This window comes from Pongo pygmaeus, chromosome 1, assembly GCF_028885625.2.
Source record: "Pongo pygmaeus isolate AG05252 chromosome 1, NHGRI_mPonPyg2-v2.0_pri, whole genome shotgun sequence".
NCBI lineage: Eukaryota > Metazoa > Chordata > Mammalia > Primates > Hominidae > Pongo > Pongo pygmaeus.
Window position 1 is genome coordinate 221,341,758 of NC_072373.2, and position 18,155 is coordinate 221,359,912.

General features: G+C 52.5%; 1 protein-coding gene across 3 annotated transcripts in view; it reads left to right on the plus strand.

The window, feature by feature from the left end:
* The window catches only part of CTNNBIP1 (catenin beta interacting protein 1), a 62,005-nt gene that overhangs the window by 21,413 nt on the left and 22,437 nt on the right, over positions 1 to 18,155 (plus strand). The window contains exons 2-5 of one of the 3 annotated variants that reach the window (XM_054442167.2): positions 4,881 to 4,914; positions 10,626 to 10,710; positions 16,443 to 16,562; positions 17,274 to 17,364. In XM_054442167.2, coding sequence (XP_054298142.1) covers positions 16,467 to 16,562; positions 17,274 to 17,364 — 187 coding nt within the window. In that variant the 5' untranslated portion in view covers positions 4,881 to 4,914; positions 10,626 to 10,710; positions 16,443 to 16,466. The remainder of the gene's footprint in view (positions 1 to 4,880; positions 4,915 to 10,625; positions 10,711 to 16,442; positions 16,563 to 17,273; positions 17,365 to 18,155) is intronic. The other 2 variants (XM_054442157.2, XM_063668141.1) reach the window with 2 other exon arrangements.

Sequence of the window (18,155 nt, forward strand, 5' to 3'; positions counted from 1 at the left end):
GCTTTACATTACCATTTCTTAATTTTTTTTTTTTTTTGAGACAGAGTCTTGCTCTGTCACCCAGGCTGGAGTGCAGTGGTGCGATCTCGGCTCGCTGCAATCTCTGCCTCCTGGGCTCAAGTGATTCTCCTGCCTCAGCCTCACCCCCAGCTAATTTTTGGTATTTTTTAGTAGAGACGGGGTTTCACCATGTTGGCCAGGCTGGTCTTGAACTCCTGACCTCAGGTGATCCGTGCGCCTCGGCCTCCCAAAGTGCTGGGATTACAGGCATGAGCCACCGCGCCCGGCCACCATGCCCAGCTTTTAAAATTTTTTTATTTTTTATTTTTTGTAGAGATGGGGTTTCACCGTGTTGCCCAGGCTGGTCTCAAACTCCTGGCCTCAAGTGATACTCCCACCTCAGCCTCCCAAAGCGTTGGGATTACAGGCATGAGCCACCGCGCCCAGGCCATATTTTCTTTTTAAAAATTAATTAGCCGGGCGTGGTGGCTCATGCCCGTAATCCCAGCACTTTGGGAGGCTGAGGCAGGTGGATCACTTGAGGATTTCAAGACCAGCCTAGCCAACATGGTGAAACCCCGTTGTTACTAAGAATACAAAAATTAGCTGGGTGTGGTGGCAGGCACCTGTAATCCCAGCTATTGGGAGGCTGAGGCAGGATAATTGCTTGAACCTGGGAGGCGGAGGTTGCAGTGAGCCGAGATCGCACCACTGCACTCCAGCCTGGGTGACAGTGCAAGACTCCGTCTCAAAAATAATTAATTAATTTGTGTTGGTATATAATAATTGTAAGCCTTATCTTATTTTCTAATTTATCTCTGATTGGCAGTGGGTTGGACTCTAGCTGTTTTTCTTTTTCTTGTAAGGTGGATTTTTCTTTTTCTTTTTCTTTTTCTTTTTCTTGAGATGGAGTCTTGCTCTATCGCCAGGTTGGAGTGCCGTGGCGAGATCTCAGCTCACTTGCAACCTCTGCCTCCTGGGTTCAAGCAATTCTCTTGCCTCAGCCTCCTGAGTAGCTGGGACTACAGGCGTGCGCCACCATGCCCAGCTAATTTTTGTAATTTTAGTAGAGACAGGGTTTTACTATGTTGGCGATCTCTTGACCTCCTGATCTGCCCGCCTCCACCTTCCAAAGTGCTGGGGTTACAGGCGTGAGCCACCGTGCCTGGCCCAGAGTTTTCTTTTAATTTCAGTTAAAATGGATAATGCGTCTGTCAACTCCTGAGCCAGAAGGGGCTGTTAGGAGAGAGGGAAACCATGGCCTTGGATCCAGGCTTACCACTTATTACTCCATGGCCTCAGGCAGGTTACTTACCTTCTCTGAGCCTCAGTTTTGTCGTCCATAAAATGGGAATAATTCCTACCTTGCAGGCTTGTTGAGGGCTGACTGACTCTGCCACTCGTGCCTGGGCTTAGCAAATGCTGTGGTGACAACAGTAATTATTGTTCTTCGGTAGCATCACCTGGCTTCAGGGAGCAGGAAGGAGCTTTGCATCAGGTTTGAATTGGGGTTGGTGACCTCAAGACATTCCCCATCCCAGGCTTATCCCCTAAGAATGGGGCTGTGGCTTGCAAATGCCGTGCCTCACTAGGAGGCCTGTTTTGTCCTAGCTGTGCTGGTGGAGTACGGTTCTGGAATACCGAGCGTGGCTCTGGATGGAGGAGGCTGCAAAGTGGAATTTATTAATTAAGGCGGTTGCTCCTGAGGCCTGAGAGTCCGGGAGATTGTTGTAGTTTAATTACTGAGAGTGGAGCGTGTGGAAATTCCCTCTGGCACTCCCTTTTTTGATGTTGCTAGAGGACCTGAGGTGCTATCTTGTGTGGGACTCTAGCAGGAGCTGCGTGGCAGGCCTCTGCTCCCCGTCCCCCTCGCTGGCTCAGAGTGACTTTTTACCCAGGTACTTGTATACTGGAGAGTAACAGGGCAGAGTGGTTGAGACCTTGGACAATCTGGGTTCCATCCTGCTCCGATATGGACTAGCTGGGCGATGACAGGTGAGTTATGTCACCTTTGTGCACCATGGCATGCTCATTTGTAAAGCCCTGTAGGGACGTGTGTGGCGAAGACTGAATGATTCACTTACCTGAGAGTTGCGAATGGTACAAGGCACAGAGTAAGCCAGAGTACGTGTCAGCTACTTCTTTAAAGCAGTGCTCTGGACCTGGCGATTTTGTCCCCTGCGGGACACACGGCAACGTCAGAAGACATATTTGATTGTCACAACTGGAGGGGGGCTGCTACTGGCATCTAGTGGGTGGAGTCCAGGAATGCCTCTCAGCTTCTGCAATGTGCAGACGGCCCTCCAGCAGAAACGCACCCAGTCTGCAATGTCAGCGGCACCCTGCTGAGAAGTGTTCCCAGTGATTCGGGGCAGCGCTCAGACTGTGGAAGCAAGGTCCCCTCCTGGCTCTCTGTCCCTTATCATTCCTCTGAGCCAGCTGGGGACTGACGGGCAGCTGGGAGAGAAGAGATGAGAAGCTGAGGGTATTAAAAGCCTTTGAATTCTTACTGTTTATTTTTACTCCCATCCCCCATCCTGTAACAAAAAGCATTTACTTACATGCTCTATGTCATTTTCTTATCTTATTAGTATAGTAACTAGAATTTATTGAGCCTCTGCTGTATACCAGGCACTCACTGGGCCAAGTGCTTTTTTTTTTTTTTTCTTGAGATGGAGTTTCACTCTTGTTGCCCAGGCTGGAGTGCAATGGCACAATCTTGGCTCACCACAACCTCTGCCTCCCAGATTCAAGCAATTCTCCTGCCTCAGCCTCCCAAGTACAGGCATGCACTACCACACCCGGCTAATTTTGTATTTTTAGTAGAGACAGGGTTTCTCCATGTTGGTCAGGCTGGTCTCGAACTCCCAACCTCAGGTGATCCGCCCGCCTTGGCCTCCCAAAGTGCTGGGATTATGGGATTACAGGCGTGAGCCACCTCACCTTTTTTTTTTTTTTTTTTTTTTTTTAGAGACAGGGTCTTACCCTGTCACCTAGGCTGGAGTTTAGTGGCATGATCACTGCTCACTGCAGCCTTGATTTTCCAGGCTCAAGCGATCCTTCCACCTCAGCCTCTGGAATAACTGTAACTGCAAGTGCACGCCACCACACCTAGCTAACTTTTGTATTTTTTGTAGAGACGGAGTCTCATTATGTGCCCAGGCTTCAAGTGCTTTCTTTGTATGTTATCTCATTTTCACAACCTGCCCTCGAGGTAGGTGCTGTTATCACCCCCTTTCTACAGAAAAGGAAACAAAAGCTCAGAGACAGAAAAGCCTCTTAAAGTCTAAAATTAAGCTCGTGATTGTCCCCCAAAATTGTTCCACTTGCTTCCCCCCATCTCAATTGATAGGAATGTTGACCTTCAGCCACTTAGCCTGAAAACCCGGGAGCTGCCACCATTGCCCCCACACCCCACAGTGCGCTCCGTGGTGATCCTGTTGTCTGCCTGTGCCACGAGTCCCCAGCTGGCTGCCTTGAACCCTCACCCTCTGCTGCTGCCCCCTCACCTGAGACACCAGCAGATCTGCCTGGATTCCTGCCACGGCCTCTGCTCTGGCCCTGGGCCTGTCTCCATTCAACAGTCAGGTGGTCCTGCTGGACCCCGAGTCAGACCAGCCATTCCTCTGCTCCCAGTTCCTGGCTGCCCTTGTGACACAGGCCCTGTCCCCTCCTCTGCCTGGGCCTGTTCCACCGCAGCCCCACCCCAGTGCTGGCCACCAGCCGCCCCTGTGCCCCCACCATAGGGCCTCTGTCCAGCTGTGCTCCCAGACTCCCTCCCTCACCGTCTTCCCGTCTTTGCTCGGGAAGGGCCCGCTGCCCACCCCCACACTCCTGTTCCCGCTCACCCGTGGGTTGGCCCCAGCCCCTGTCTTTTTCCTGTGTGCTAAGGATTTCCCCGTCACTCGTGTTTTATTGTCTGCCCTCCCCTCTCTCTAGGATGCACATAGGCATTTGGGGCTGATTTTTCTCTGATGTGTTCCAATTCATAGCAAATGCTCCTCATCCTCCCATGACAGCACCTTCCTCTTCCTCAGGGTTCCTTGGGCAGCTGACTCTGAACTGGTGACCAGGTGCCCTTGGCTCCCACACCTTGTCCTGGACGTGACCTACTAGATAGAAGCTTTGCCTGTGGGTCTGGGTGGCTCTGGGCAGCTTGAGTCTTCCTTTCAGATCCTGATTTCTGTTGGGAGGCCTGGGGCTGGGCAGCCCTTGGGGATTAAGGCCTGGCTGTCTTCCCTCCTCCCTTGAGCTGTGGGGTCTACAATGGTGCTCTCTTCCTCCCCAGACTCCTCTGACCCAAGGGCTGCCATGGCCCCGGTGAAAGCCTGGCTGGCTGCTGGCTGATCTCTACCTCCCTGCTGTGGGCTGGGGAGCGTGCCTGGAGCCATTGCCAGGAAAGGGCATCCACTTAACTGAGCTTAGCTGGTCCTCCCCTCTGGCCCAGTACCCTCGCCCCCGCTCACTGCCCAGCAGCTGTTGGGTCCCTTGCACCCCGGCTCTGCCTACAGGCCCAGCCACAGGCAATCTGCTGGCCCAGGTGCCCTCCCCCTTCCACGGGAGCCTTTTCTGTGCCTCTGCCTCACTGTCCCCTTCCTCTGCTCCTTGCCCTCCTCCTCCCTCCTTCCCCATGGATTCCCTCCCTCCTGCCCACAGCATCTTCAGACTTCCCTTCCCCCACCTTCTTCCTCCTTGACTGTTTGGGTGATGACCTCCCCTGAGCTCCTCCCGCACCGTTAAGTCAGCCAACCCACCTGGAGGAGGCAAAGCCGAGGTTAAGACTCACCTGAGGCTGAGCACAGCTCTCAGGCAGAGCAAGTGGGGGCCAGGGCACCCGGGAAAGGACAGGCAAGATTCTGCCCCTCTTCTCCCTCTTGCAGGGACCGACAGACTTGACAACGGTGACAGCACTGGGTGAGTACTGAGTTCCAGGAGGACCATGAGGAGGGAGGGAAAGGGTCTCTAGGCAGAGGAAGAAGAGCAGAAGCCGCTCATTCTCCCTGCTTTCCTTGCGGGCCTGCCATGCCACACACCAGGTGCTGGATCAGGCTGGCATGGGGTTATTACAGCTATTGAAGGAGTCCCTGTCCTGTTGAAGCATGTGCATGGGGGGCAGTCCCATGCTTAGTGAGGGCTGTGATGGGGACAGGAGCCTGTGGGGCCTGATAGACATGGGATGGGGTAGGTGGACCTCTCCCCTGTCCTGCTCTGCCTCTTTCGTAGAAAACCCACTGGTTCCTGCCTCTCGGGAGCAGCTCTCACTGTTCTTGCTCCCTCTCTGCCCTGCACCTGGGCCTCATGAGGTCCTGCCTGTGGTGCCCCACCTGCCCTTCCACACATCTCACACAGGGCTTCACATGAATCCACCCAGACTCCAGTCTTCCTGGGAGACCACTCTGCCCAAGTCATCTCCTGACCAGGGCCCGATGCCCTCCGCTTGGCAGGTTGGACTTCCTGCCAGAGAGAGGCTCCCCCGGTCCCTGACCTACCCTCCTGCGCTGTCCCACTGCTGCCACCCAGGCACCCGCTGTTCCTGACTGCTCTGGCTCTGTGTGTCCACAGAAGGCGCCGCCTGCCCTGCGGCTGCCCCACCCATGCTTGCACGTGTTTTCTTCCTGAGGCCCCCCATTCTCACTCCAGGCCAAGTAGCCCCCAGAAGTGCCCCTGATGTTTCCCGGAACTAGCTTGTCACCGTGTTTCGATTCTGGCCCTGGAACACTCTGCAAATGTTCACCGTAGTGCTGACTTGATCCCAAGGGCACATGCACTTGTGCCATTCCTCTGCTTTTGCGCCTCCATGGGCTTCTCAGTCCCAGCTGTCCAGCCTGTCCTTTGGGGCCTCACCCTGGACATGTGCCAGGCCTCTCCCCACAGCCACAGCCACAGCCCCACTCTTACACTCTTCCTGGCCCTTCTCTACCCAACCAAGCCCCTGCCTGGTTGCTCCCCCTCCTCTCCTGCTTCCCGCTGCTCCACCCCAGCCTCTTCTCTGCGCCTTGGCCACAGTGGTCTTTTCAAGCTGAGGCTTGACTTCCTTCTGCTGAAACACCTCTTCCCCTCCCCCTGAGTGCCCCTGTGGTCCAGCTCTAGCTTGGCCTAAGCCACAACTCTTCCTGTTTCAGGGCCTTCCTACGTGTATGCCACCCCTACCAACTCCTCCTCCTCCTCCAGGCTCCCAGCCGCACATCCCCGAGGCGACTCAAACTTAACCTTCATGTTCTTTGTCTCAGTGTCTGAGATCATTGATCTGGGTGACTTGACTGGTGTCTGTCTCCCCCTGCTCATTGGAAGCCTCTCATCACATGTGAGCCACGGCTGTTTTGCTCACCTGTGTATTCTCAATGCCTGCCGTAGAATAGATGCTCAGTAATTGTTCGCTGAATTTCTGTGTCTTGTGCCTTCCCCTTTCTCTCTACCAGCAAACTCCTGTTCATCCTTCAAGGCCCAGCTCCAGTGACTTCTCCCTGGAGCCATTGGCAGCCAGCCTCTCCCCTGCCTTCCTGCAGAGCTTACTACACCCCTTTGCTCTGCCACTTCCTATGCTGGCTTAAGGCCCTGGGTCTTCTTTCCTCAGGGGCAGATGCTTGGCACAGTACATGATATGTGGTTGGCACTCTAGGAGGGTTTGTGTCTCGATCTAACATATCTTTTTGGCTCATTATCATGTATTATTTGTGTGGTTTTCTCTTTGCCTTGTGTTGTGTGGTTTCCTCAGCCACTCAGTCAACTCCTGGAATGCAGGCTCAGTGTCACGGCCCCAGTTCTGTACCTTGTGCTCCCCAAGCCTGGTTCAGGGCTGTGCATACCTAAAAAAGTTTCAGTAAATCCTTCTTGAGTCCATTTAGTGTCTACTTAAGGTTGTGGAACCTTTGGCAGTTTGAGAAGCATTGTGACCTTCTTTTCCTCATCCTGGACCAGCTGTATCATTTGCAGGGCTCAGTGCAAGCCCCTTTGTTCAGAAATTATTAAAAATTTCAAGGCCAGGGCCCAGCGTGGTGGCTCACGCCTATAATCCCAGCACTTTGGGAGACTGAGGCGGGCAGATCACCTGAGGTCAGGAGTTTGAAACTAGCCTGGCCAACATGGTGAAATCTGTCTCTACTTAAAATACAAAAAATAGCTGGGTGTGGTGGCGGGCACCTGTAATTCCAGCTACTCGGGAGGCTGAGGCGAGAGAATCGCTTGAGCCTGGGAGGCGGAGGTTGCAGTGAGCTGAGATCATGCCATTACACTCCAGCCTGGGCAATAAGAGCGAAACTCCATTCTCAAAAAAAAAAAAAAAAAAAAAATTTCAAGGCTGGGTGTGGTGGCTCATGCCTGTAATGAGAGGTGGAGGTGGAAGGATTGTTTGAGCCCAGGAGTTCAAGACCACCCTGGGCAACATAATGAGAACCTGTCGCTACAAAAAATATAAAAATTAGCCGGGTATGGTGGTGCGTGCCTGTGGTTCAGCCATGCAGGAGGCTGAGGTGGGTGGATTGCTTGAGCCAGGGAGTTCGAGGCTGCAGTGAGCCGTGATTGCACCACTGTACTCCAGCTGGAGCAACAGAGCAAGACCCTCTCTCTCAAAAGAAAAAAAAAAAGAATTTCAAGATGGTGAGAGTAGAACAGTAAACCAAGCATGGGGCCCTCCTGAATGCAGGCCCTGTGTGACTGTCCAGCCCTCAGGCCCGGGAAGCCAGCCCTAGTCTCACCTCCACTGAGGGAAGACGTGATAGAGGTCACGATCTATCTCCTTTCTACAGGTGGTGAAATGAAGTGCACAGAAGAGCAGTCACTGGCCTCGCGGTGTACAACCAATCAGTGACAGAGCAGAACTGAAAACTGAATCCAGTTATTGGAGCGTGCTTACTGTCTTACATGGATGGGCCCTGGGGTCCAGGGACTTTGAGCTTCAGTTTCTTCCTCTGTAAACTGGGAACATTGACCTGACTATAAAAATGACAAATATAGGTGATTATTAAAACGTCAGGAAACAATAGATGCTGGCGAGGCTGTGGAGAAATAGGAACGCTTTCACACTGTTGGTAGTAGTGTGAATTAGTTCAACCATTGTGGAAGACAGTGTGGCGATTCCTCAAGGATCTAGAACCAGAAATACCACTTGACCCAGCAATCCCATTACTGGGTATATACCCAAAGGATTATAAATCATTCCACTATAAAGACACATGCACACTTATGTTTATTGCAGCACTATTTACAATAGCAAAGACTTGGAACCAACCCAAATGCCTATCAATGATAGACTGGATTAAGAAAATGTGGCACATATACACTGTGGAATACTATGCAGCCATAAAAAAGAATGAGATCGTGTTCTTTGCTGGAAGCCATCATTCTTAGCAAACTAACACAGGAACAGAAAACCAAACATCATATGTTCTCACTCATAAGTGGGTGTTGAACAATAAGAACACATGGACACAGGGAGGGGAACAACACACACCGGGGCCTGTTGGGGGGCTGGGGGCAAGAGGAGGGAGAGCATTAAGACAAATACCTAATGCATGCGAATCTTAAAACCTAGGTGACGGGTTGATAGGTGCCACAAACCGCCATGGCACATGTGTACATAACCTGTGTAACCTGCACATTCTGCACATGTATCCCGGAACTTAAAAAAAAAATAAATAATTTTTTTTTTAAATGACAAATATGCTGCTGTTTGGTTAGCAAAAAATAAAATAAAAAATTAAATGACAAATAGAACAGCTGTCCGTGAATCCCTGGACAGTCCCTATCCTTTGACCCCTTCCCCTGAAGTCAGGAATACAACGTTCCCCTCTGCTTCTTGGAAGGGTCTGAGCTCTGTAGACAGGAATGATAATTGGCTGTCATGGTAGTAGAAGAAATTAAAGCCCTTTGGAAGTAGAGGAAGGCTCTCTTTTGATGTCTTTTTGAAAGAATGTGGGGACTTGGGTGGAAAGTTCCCCAGGGTTCCTTGGTATTTTGGTGCTTTGATATCTAGAGGAATAAAAGAGCAATTAATTGCTATAAATGGCCTGTTCCCGTAGGGTTAGTCTGATGGTGGAGGGGGTGGCAGTGGTGGGTGACAGCTCTCCTATCCCAGGGCCAGTGCTGGTTAAAGGGACACACAGAACAGAGAGTCAGAGGTTTACAGCGATGTCTGACTTTAGGGGAGGCTTTTGAAATCCCGCTTTCTCTGGAAAACATGTCTTCCTCAGCCCCTTGGGTCATCGAGCAACTTTCTTTTCAGAATTCCTTGAAGACAGTGGGTTTCCAAGCTGTCATTGGCCCCACATCTCTCTCAGAACCAGTTTCTCAAAGTGTTGTCTGGCAACCTTTCCCCCACTACGGGGCTGACAGCGGAGAGCCCTGCGGTAGTAGAAGACTGGGGAGTAAAAGTGGGTGTAAAAGCACCCACTTTTTTTTTTTTTGAGATGGAGTCTCACACTGTTCCCCAGGCTGGAGTGCAGTGGTGTGATGTCAGCTCACTGCAAACTCTGCCTCCCAGGTTCAACCGATTCTCCTGCCTCAGCCTCCCAAGTAGCTGGAATTACAAGCTCCTGCCACCACGCCCAGCTAATTTTTTGTATTTTTAGTAGATACAGGGTTTCACTATGTTGGCCAGGCTGGTCTCGAACGCCTGACCTTGTGATCCACCCATCTCGGCCTCCCAAAGTGCTGGGATTACAGGTGTGAGCCACCGCGCCTGGCAAAAGTACGCACCTTTTACAGAACATGTGGTTGCCTACCGCATAATATATAACCACAGACCTGTGCCCTCACCATTTATTGGGATGATTGATACGTGCCTTGGAGATGTGAGGCACTGGGTCTTGCACCCCAGCAGAGCAGGTGGTGCAGCCAGAGCGGGTGGGCAAGGCTCCTAGCGCCCCTCACAACCTCCTGCTTCTCCTGTGTCTCCGCCCCCTCGGCAGTCCATGCTCTTGCTCCATTAACCTGTGCAGGTGACCTGAACGATGAGCTCCTGTGTGGGAGGCAGAAGAAAAGAAGGCAATGTTCTGAGATTCCTGCCAGAGGTGTATTGGGGGCACGTAGACATGTGGCTAGGCTGTAGGTCTGTGAACAAGCTGCAACTGTGCTTTTCGTGTGTTTCTAGCATGTGTCTGTGTTAGCTGATGTTTATGTACACAACTGCAGGTGTTCACCAAGCACACAGACACATATACATGCACTGAGCACAGAGGCTGCGGGGTGCTGAGCTACCTGTGCCTTGCTTGTTATGTTAGATTTGGTAGGTGGGGCATTCTCTTGTGCAGGTGCGGGACTTGGCCATCAACTGTCCTGGAGTGATGCATTCTGGTCCACAGTGTCTCTGAACACAGCGTCTCAATTAGACTTGGTGACTAAGCCAAGGGGAGCAGGGTGTGTGGTGTTGAGCGGACTGACCTGCTTCGGCCGGAAATGCCAGGCCAGCCGAGCTGCCGTCAGCACCTTACTTATCCAGAGGTGTGGGTGCGGGTTTCCTGGGCTTGCCAGACACACAGGTATTTCTGGACCGCAGCAGAGCCCGGCTCCACGAGCTTCCCGCCAGCGGTTGTGCATCCTCAGCGTGGGGCGTGTGCTCCAGGCCCAGCCCTGGCAGCTGCCTGGGCCCTCCCGACTCCTCCCACAACCCATGTTCTGTGTTTCTGCAGGGCGGCACCTTCCTACTTCTGCCCAGCCACAGCCCTCCCCTCACAGTTGAGCACCTGTTTGCCTGAAGTTAATTTCCAGAAGCAGGTAAGGCCCCCAGGGGAAGGACTCTGTAATGTGGCCATACAGTAATGTGGGGTGGGGGGTAAGGAGTCCTCTTGGACGCCAGGCTCCAGGGCTGATCATGAAGTTAGCTCATCTGTTACCTTTCACCGTGAGCACTAATGATGCTCATTTCTCCAGATGTGTTGGTTCTTCTGGAGAATGTTAGTTAGGGTGCTGCTGATTTCTTTTAGGCTAAGACATGTACAGATTCTGGATAATATTTCATATAAGCTCTAGGAACCACCAATTCTATGGCATTGTATTTTTTTGCAATGTAAACATCATGAAAGTATAAATTGTACATTTTTAAATGTATTAGAATCTATCACAATGTATTTTAAAATGGACAAAACAAAAGACGAGTGCAGGGGCTGGAGGCAGCTCGTGTGTCTGAAGGAGCAGCTTTGCTCCCTGGCCTCGCCTGAGCTTACTTGACATCTTCCTAGCAGGTGCAAGACCACCCTGGGTATAAGTGAATATTCTAACATAGATAAATGTGGATGTTCAAGAGCATTAGCTTCCAGTTTAAAAATAAAAAGGAGTGCAGGTGGCTGTGTTTGTATTCAGGGCCACTCGTGCCTGTCAAAGCGAGGCCAGCTTTCAAAGCTCTTTATTAGAATGGGTTGCATTTCCCAGACAGAGACCCATACAGGGAGCCACAGCCGTCCAGCCTCCAACTGCCGCATGTGACTTTCAGCAGTCTTGTTCTCCAGGTCCCTCTTGCACTACCTCCTAATTCTTCTAAAGTGAGATCAATTGCTTAAAAGCTGGAGATTACATGGTGGTCGAGATTAGGTCCCTGCAAAGGCTGGGAAGGAGTGTGGCATCTGAGCGTGCCTCTTACAGATGCCCTTGGGTGTCTCCCTGAGAACGTGTCTCTCCTTCAACAGAGAGGCAGCTCTGAACTGTGTGTGTGTGTGTGGGTGTGGGTGTGTGTGTGTGTGTGTGTGTGTGTAGCAGGAGTGTGTCTCTGTGTCTAAATTGAAGGTATGTACCTTAATGTCTTTTCATTGTATTTGCCCCAATCAGATGTCATTTTCTGGGATGGCACCCACTTTTTGCAGAATGTGTGGTTATCTACTACATAATAAATAACCATGGACCTGTCCCCTCACCATTCATTTGGATAGTTAATAGTTGCTTGTTGTTTCTTTTCTGTTTTATTGTTTTTGTTTTTGTTTTTTGAAATGGAGTCTCGCTCTGTCGCTCAGGTTGGAGTGCAGTGGCATGATCTTGGCTCCAGGCAACTGCCGCCTCCCAGGTTCAAGCGATTCTCCTGCATCAGTCTCCGAGTAGCTGGGATTACAGGTGCCCGCCACCTTGCCCAGCTAATTTTTTGTATTTTTTATAGAGACTGGGTTTCACCATGTTGGCCAGGCTAGTCTCAAACTCTTAACCTCAGGTGATCCACCCTCCTCGGCCTCCTAAGTGCTGGGATTACAGGCATGAGCCACTGTGCCTGGCCTGTTTCTTCTCATTTTCCTTTTTTTGGCTCACCTCTGACTTGGGCAGCTAACAGAAATTTTCTTAGGATTTGGAGTGGAAGCGCCGCCCCATTTTAGACGCTGGAATGTTTATGGGAATAGCCAAGAGACCATAATTGAGAACTATCATTACTTTTGGTTCTCACGTTCAAGGACTGGATGAATAATTAGTGTGTCTAATTTAGTTGCAGTTTTAGTTTATGTAATTTAAACATAGTTTAATGGAGACCAGTTTTTGATCCCTACAGGGGAAAATAAGATTTCTCAAGTGAAATGAATCTGATGCTTGTCAGAATTGTGATAAAAATATAATAGCACGTTTGCTTGTATAGGCAACAAACAGAGAGACATACTTTAATATACTCGTCGCACACCGTGACTGAAATGTCTGTATTGTTTGGGTTGATTATGATTTATTCTCTCCAATTATGAGTTTGCTCCACACTGACACCCTTACTGCAGATGAGGAGAGAATTATGTAAGCCAGTCACGGTGTTTCTGTTTGGGTTGGAATGGGAAGGGTGGGAACATGTGCTCCTGGCTGCATTTCTGCTCCAGATCCAGCCCTGAGTGTGCCCTCTTGTTAGGTACGAGGGTGGAATCAGCTCAAACTAGAGCTGGAAGAATTCTCCATGACCACACTTTTTAGAAAAGACAAGTCAAGGGTCTTCTCTGTAGTGAGAAGAACTGTCTCTTGCAGGGAAGTGAGTTGAAGCAGGAGTAGCCTGGCTCCAAAATGCAGGCGCAGACGACACCGCAGGCCCACAGCTGGGCAGCCCAAGCCCTAGGAATCCCAGTGTGAGGTGTCCCCGGGACGGCGAGGCTGCACCAGCCGGGAAGACGGGGCGGCACCTATCAGTGCTAGCTGTTCATAGAAGGCTTGTTGGACAGGGCAACGTTCTGTAAAGCCGGCCCCATGGAGGCGGTCTGTGATGGAAGCAGTCTTTGATACGGAACTGACGCTCCTCTGGGAAGCACCTACTGTGTACCCGGACCATTGGCTCCTAGGTGGATGCGGCGGCAAAAACCAGACACCAATCCTTCCCTGGGCAGGGCTGGCTCTCTGAATGAATAAATAGATCTTGCCCTGGGACCCGGGGCTGGAGTGTGGTTTGTGATACTACGATTGGAATGGGGAGAGCCAGAGCAGGAGTCATCTGCTTCCCACATTGGCTAAGGACTGGTCGGCTTGAACCCGGTGGTCTGGAGCCCTGGGAGAACCTGCTGGGGGTGGGGAGGAAGCAACGCTGGTGCTTTTGTGTTTGGCGACACCTAGTGGCCAGCTCCTTGTATTTCACCCTGTCTCTCACCAGGAGAGAGCAAATGAAAACTAGCCCTTAGGCACAGGACAGAATTGGAAGGTTCTTACTCTTGGAAGCCCTAACTCCCAGCTCAAAGGCTTTACGGAGCATTTCAGATGTTCTTTGGAGAACACAATAGCCCAAGGCCCACTACTTTGAAAGTGCGAGTCCTTTGGAAAAGCTAAATTTGGTTATGGGAGACTGGGTTAGGTACTTGGTCTCTTAACACAATGACATTTGGGCCTAGATGGGTGTGGATATTGCAGAGTGGGAGAAGCTCAGACACCACAGGCTGTTTCACTATTCCATTTAGCCAAGCAGGCAGTGTTTATTAAGTGCCTGCCAAGTGCTAGGTTCCCGGAGGACAGGGGTGAACACAGCAGAGGGGGCCCTGGCCTTGCAGTAGGCAGTGGGCAGAGGCAATAAGCAAGTTCTCCAACAGGGCACTTTCAGAAAATCAGGACAGGTGGGCATGGTGGCTCATGCCTGTTAATTCCAATATTTTGGGAGACCAAGGCAGGAGGATTGCTTGAGACCAGGAGTTTGAGACCCACCTGGCTGGGCAACATAACAAGACCTCTACAAAAAAATTTAAAAGTGGCAGGGTGTTGTGGCATGCTTCTGTGGTCCCAGCTACTTAGGAGGCTGAGGCAGGAGGATCGCTTAAGCCCAGGAGTTCAGGGCTGCAGTGAGTTCTGATCATACCACTGTACTCCTGGGCACCAGAGCAACTGTCAGGGAAGGCTTCCCTAGGAAGGTGCCTTTACGCCAAGACAAAGGATGGAAAGAAGCCAGTTCCTGGCTGAGGGGACACCCAGTACAAAGGCTGCTAGAGGGAAAGAGCTTCTCCGCATGTTCTAGAATGGACGAGTGCCAGGAAGGCAGAGCAAGGGGAAGAGGAAGAAGAGACAGGCTGGAGAGGGAGGCAGGGCTGACAGCAGAGCCCTCGCAGGGTCCTGGCAAGGATTGTGAAATGCATTCTCAGGTGGGTTTAAGCAGGGAGTGATGTCATCTGTTTTGGGGAGGATGAGTTGGGAGGATCACTTGAGCCCAGGAGTTTGAGACCAGCCTGGGCAACATAGCAAGACCCTGTCTCTACAAAAAAATGTTTTTTAATTAGTCAAGCGTGGTGATGTGCACCTGTGGCCCTAGCTACTCAGGAGGCTGAGTTGGGAGGATTGCTAAAGCCCAGCAGGTTGAGGGTGCAGTGAGCTATGATCGCACCACTACACTCCAGCCTGGGTGACAGAGGGAGACCCTGTGTCAAAAAATAATCAATAATCAGATCATTCTGGCTATTGTGTAGAGAAAAGGACAAGAAAGGAAGTACGGGGATCATGAGGAGGTTACATAGTAACCCAGATCCAGGTGGCCACTGCGGAAGAGGTGGAGACCGCATCATCATCCACACCCAGGTTCGGGGTGCAAGGTTCACCCCACGAGGCTGTGTGGAGTCCAGCTCCAGACTGGCAGTGCTCCACATCTAGTGAAGTGGAAAGAAGTGAGAATGGGTCAGTGTGAGGAGTGATACCCCAGAACAGAGCTTCCCTGCTCAGCTGCACAGGAAGTTATGGCCTTCCCCATGCTGGGATGCACCCTGGCCCTGGGGAGTGGCTGGGGGTCCTTCTCAACAGAGACCATTCCTGAGGCAGTTTACTCCTCTTTCCTAGCTCCCAGTTATCACTTAGGCCGTTTTCTGAGCCCAGGAGGAGGTGGAAGGGGAGCAGACAGAGTAATAGAGTCTGGGCTGTAGGGGTTTAGCAGAAGTTGCTGGAAAGAGACCTGTGCCGCATCAAGCATGCAGCTGCTATTAGCTTATTGTGTGCACTTTTAGGGTGAGGGCCCCATTAGCTTATGGGGAATGAGCAGTTGACAAGTACCTACAGGGAGGCTGCTGCCCAGGCTCTGGCACATTGCTGAGGCTGCCCTCTGCACAGAGAGCCACCCTGCCTGGGAAAGCGCGCTGGTCCAGGGTTTGCTGGTCCTGGAGGGATGGATGGTGTGAGGAGTGTTCTTGGCCTGCCAGCTTGGTTCCGTGGTTCTCCAAGCGCAGTTCCTTGGCACCAGGGCTGATAAGGCTCCACCCCAGCAGCTGCTGCGTTATTTCTGACTCATCCAGGAGTTACCAGTGTGTAACCCAAGCCCCTCCATACCCAGCTTCCTCTCCTCCAGCTCCTCCTGGAGGGAGGGGGCTCTGGACTTCTCTCCTGGGGACTTTCTACAGGTTAGGTCCCTGCTGCATGTGGACACACTGCTGGCCTTCCCAGCTGCCTGCAGGAGCTACCCTCTGACAGGTGGGGTGGGTTTGTGAGGGCTGAGGTAGCAAGCCCTGCAACCCTGGGCCAGCGTCTTTCCATCGAGGGACCCCTTGGAGCCCAGCCCAGGAGCCACAACCCTGGCCTCTTAAACTTGTCAGGGGCTTTTGCCGAGGGAGCTGTCTCAGTGTTTGGGGGCTGGGCACTGATCTCACGGTTTCTCGAGCCAAAGGCCCTAGCCAGCTGCCTCTGATCCCATCACTTTTTTGCCCCTTGTGGAAGTTCTCCTGAAAACCTGGGACATTTGGGGCTTCATGCACCACGTGTCTTGTGGCTTGTAGCAGGAGCTTTGCTCTGGGGTGATTCGCAGGTAGAAACAATCAGCAGTCCAGGTCATCTCAGTTTCCCTGGACCCAGCAGCTTCATGCACAGAGGCAGCAGGCAGGCCAGCCCCTGCAGCGCCCGCTGGAGAACAGAGCTGCTCAGTCCAGCCTGCTGGGACCAGCATGGGTGAGAGAGGAACCCAGCATCTCGACACCAGCCCCATGCTCCCAGAAGGGAGACTGCGGGTGGAAAGCGGCTCCTGAGAGGAGTGAGGGTCACTAGCAGGTGTCATTGTTCCAGTATGTCACATCCTGATCTCTTCTCTTTTGATGCTGTTGCTTGCTCTGCAGAAGTCCCCAGAGCTGGGCAGGGGGATGAACCGCGAGGGAGCTCCCGGGAAGAGTCCGGAGGAGATGTACATTCAGCAGAAGGTCCGAGTGCTGCTCATGCTGCGGAAGATGGGATCAAACGTGAGTGCCTGTGGGATGTCAGGCAGCGGGACCCCAGGGAGGGGCTCCCAGGGAGGGGCCCTGCTGGGCTGTTGGAGGGTGGAGCCACTGCAGCTGCCTCCTGCGGAGCCACGGGCTGAGGAGGGGCCGCGGGGCCTGTGGCTTTAGGGCTGCTTCCGGCCCCCTAGGCACAGAGCCCAGCACGTCAAGTTCTGGGGTCACTGCTGGGTAGTCTGCCCACCTCCATGCCGGGTTGGGGCCAGGCAGGTGAGGGTCTCAAGGCCCTGACCTTCCTTTTCTCCCCCTCGCAACCCCGAAAGTCTTCTCTCCCAGGGGGCAGCTCAGGGACTTGTCAGGACAGGAGCTGAGGGGGCAACAGGCATGCGTGTGCAGGGGTATTTCTCAAAAAGAGTGGAGGGACATGGAATTGCCCCTCAGCCTTCCGGGCAGGACCTGTGTCTTCCACTGGCCCTATACTAGAACAGATCCTAATCTCAGATTCAGTCTGAGTGGCAAAGCCTTTGGACCCCTGGACCAAGTTTAAGGAGGGTGGGAGTGGGGTGTGCTGGCCCTGAAAGCAAAGGGGTCAAATCTCAGAAACAGAAGCCCGAGAAGCAAAGAAGGAGGCACCACCCAGGGACCAAGCAGGCCTAGGCGGTGCCTCTAGGGGTGCAGGTGCCTTTCAAGGAACAGGTGCATGCTGCCCCTCACCACAGCTCTCTCACCCTGCAGCTGACAGCCAGCGAGGAGGAGTTCCTGCGCTCCTATGCAGGGGTGGTCAACAGCCAGCTCAGCCAGCTGCCTCCGCACTCCATCGACCAGGGTGAGTCGGCGGCAGAGGGGCTGGGGCAGTGGCACAAGTCCCAGGGGCACCGACTTGTGGTTCCCTTAGAAAGCGTAGCTCCAGCCCTCTTTGATGGGTGATCCCAGGGCTGACTAGGAGGGGCTATAGCTCCCTCCACCCACAGAGCTGAGCCAGGAACCTCCGGAGCCTCCCACCTGATCCTATCTCCTTCCTCAGGTGGGAGCCAAAGACTCTACAAGACAAATGGCAGGATCCCTTTCTCAGGCCTGGAAGAGGCAGGAAATGGAGATGTCTGGGGGGCCCTCATAACTGCAGAGACTGTTTATTGCATTTCTTTAAACTTTGACCTGACCCCTACCCACCCAGCACCCTGTCCAGGAGAGAGAAACTGCCCTTGTGTGCTAGGACAATGAATGCCGTCACTGTTGTCCTGAGCACAGACCACATTGTGGCTGGTGTGGTCCTGGCTGTGGCCAGGAGGACTGCCCCAAAGGCCTGATGTCTCCGTGTGCCTGAGGGAGTTCTGTCTTTTTGGGGTGACCTCAACCAGTCAGCATGGTAACAGGCAGGATGTGAGTGTTTGTTGTGTAGCAGGCACCGTTGTTTCATTCTATTGTAGGTAGCTACTATTTGTATTATTAGTACTTCCACTTAACAGGCAAGGAAACTGGGATTTGGGAGCAGTAAGCCACTTGGTCATGCAGCCAGGTGGTTACTGGGGAGTCCCAGGATGTACACCTGTGGCTGAGGAGCGCTTCACTGTCTGCCATCTTGCCCATAACCCACATGGCTACTGCCATCTTGCCCAT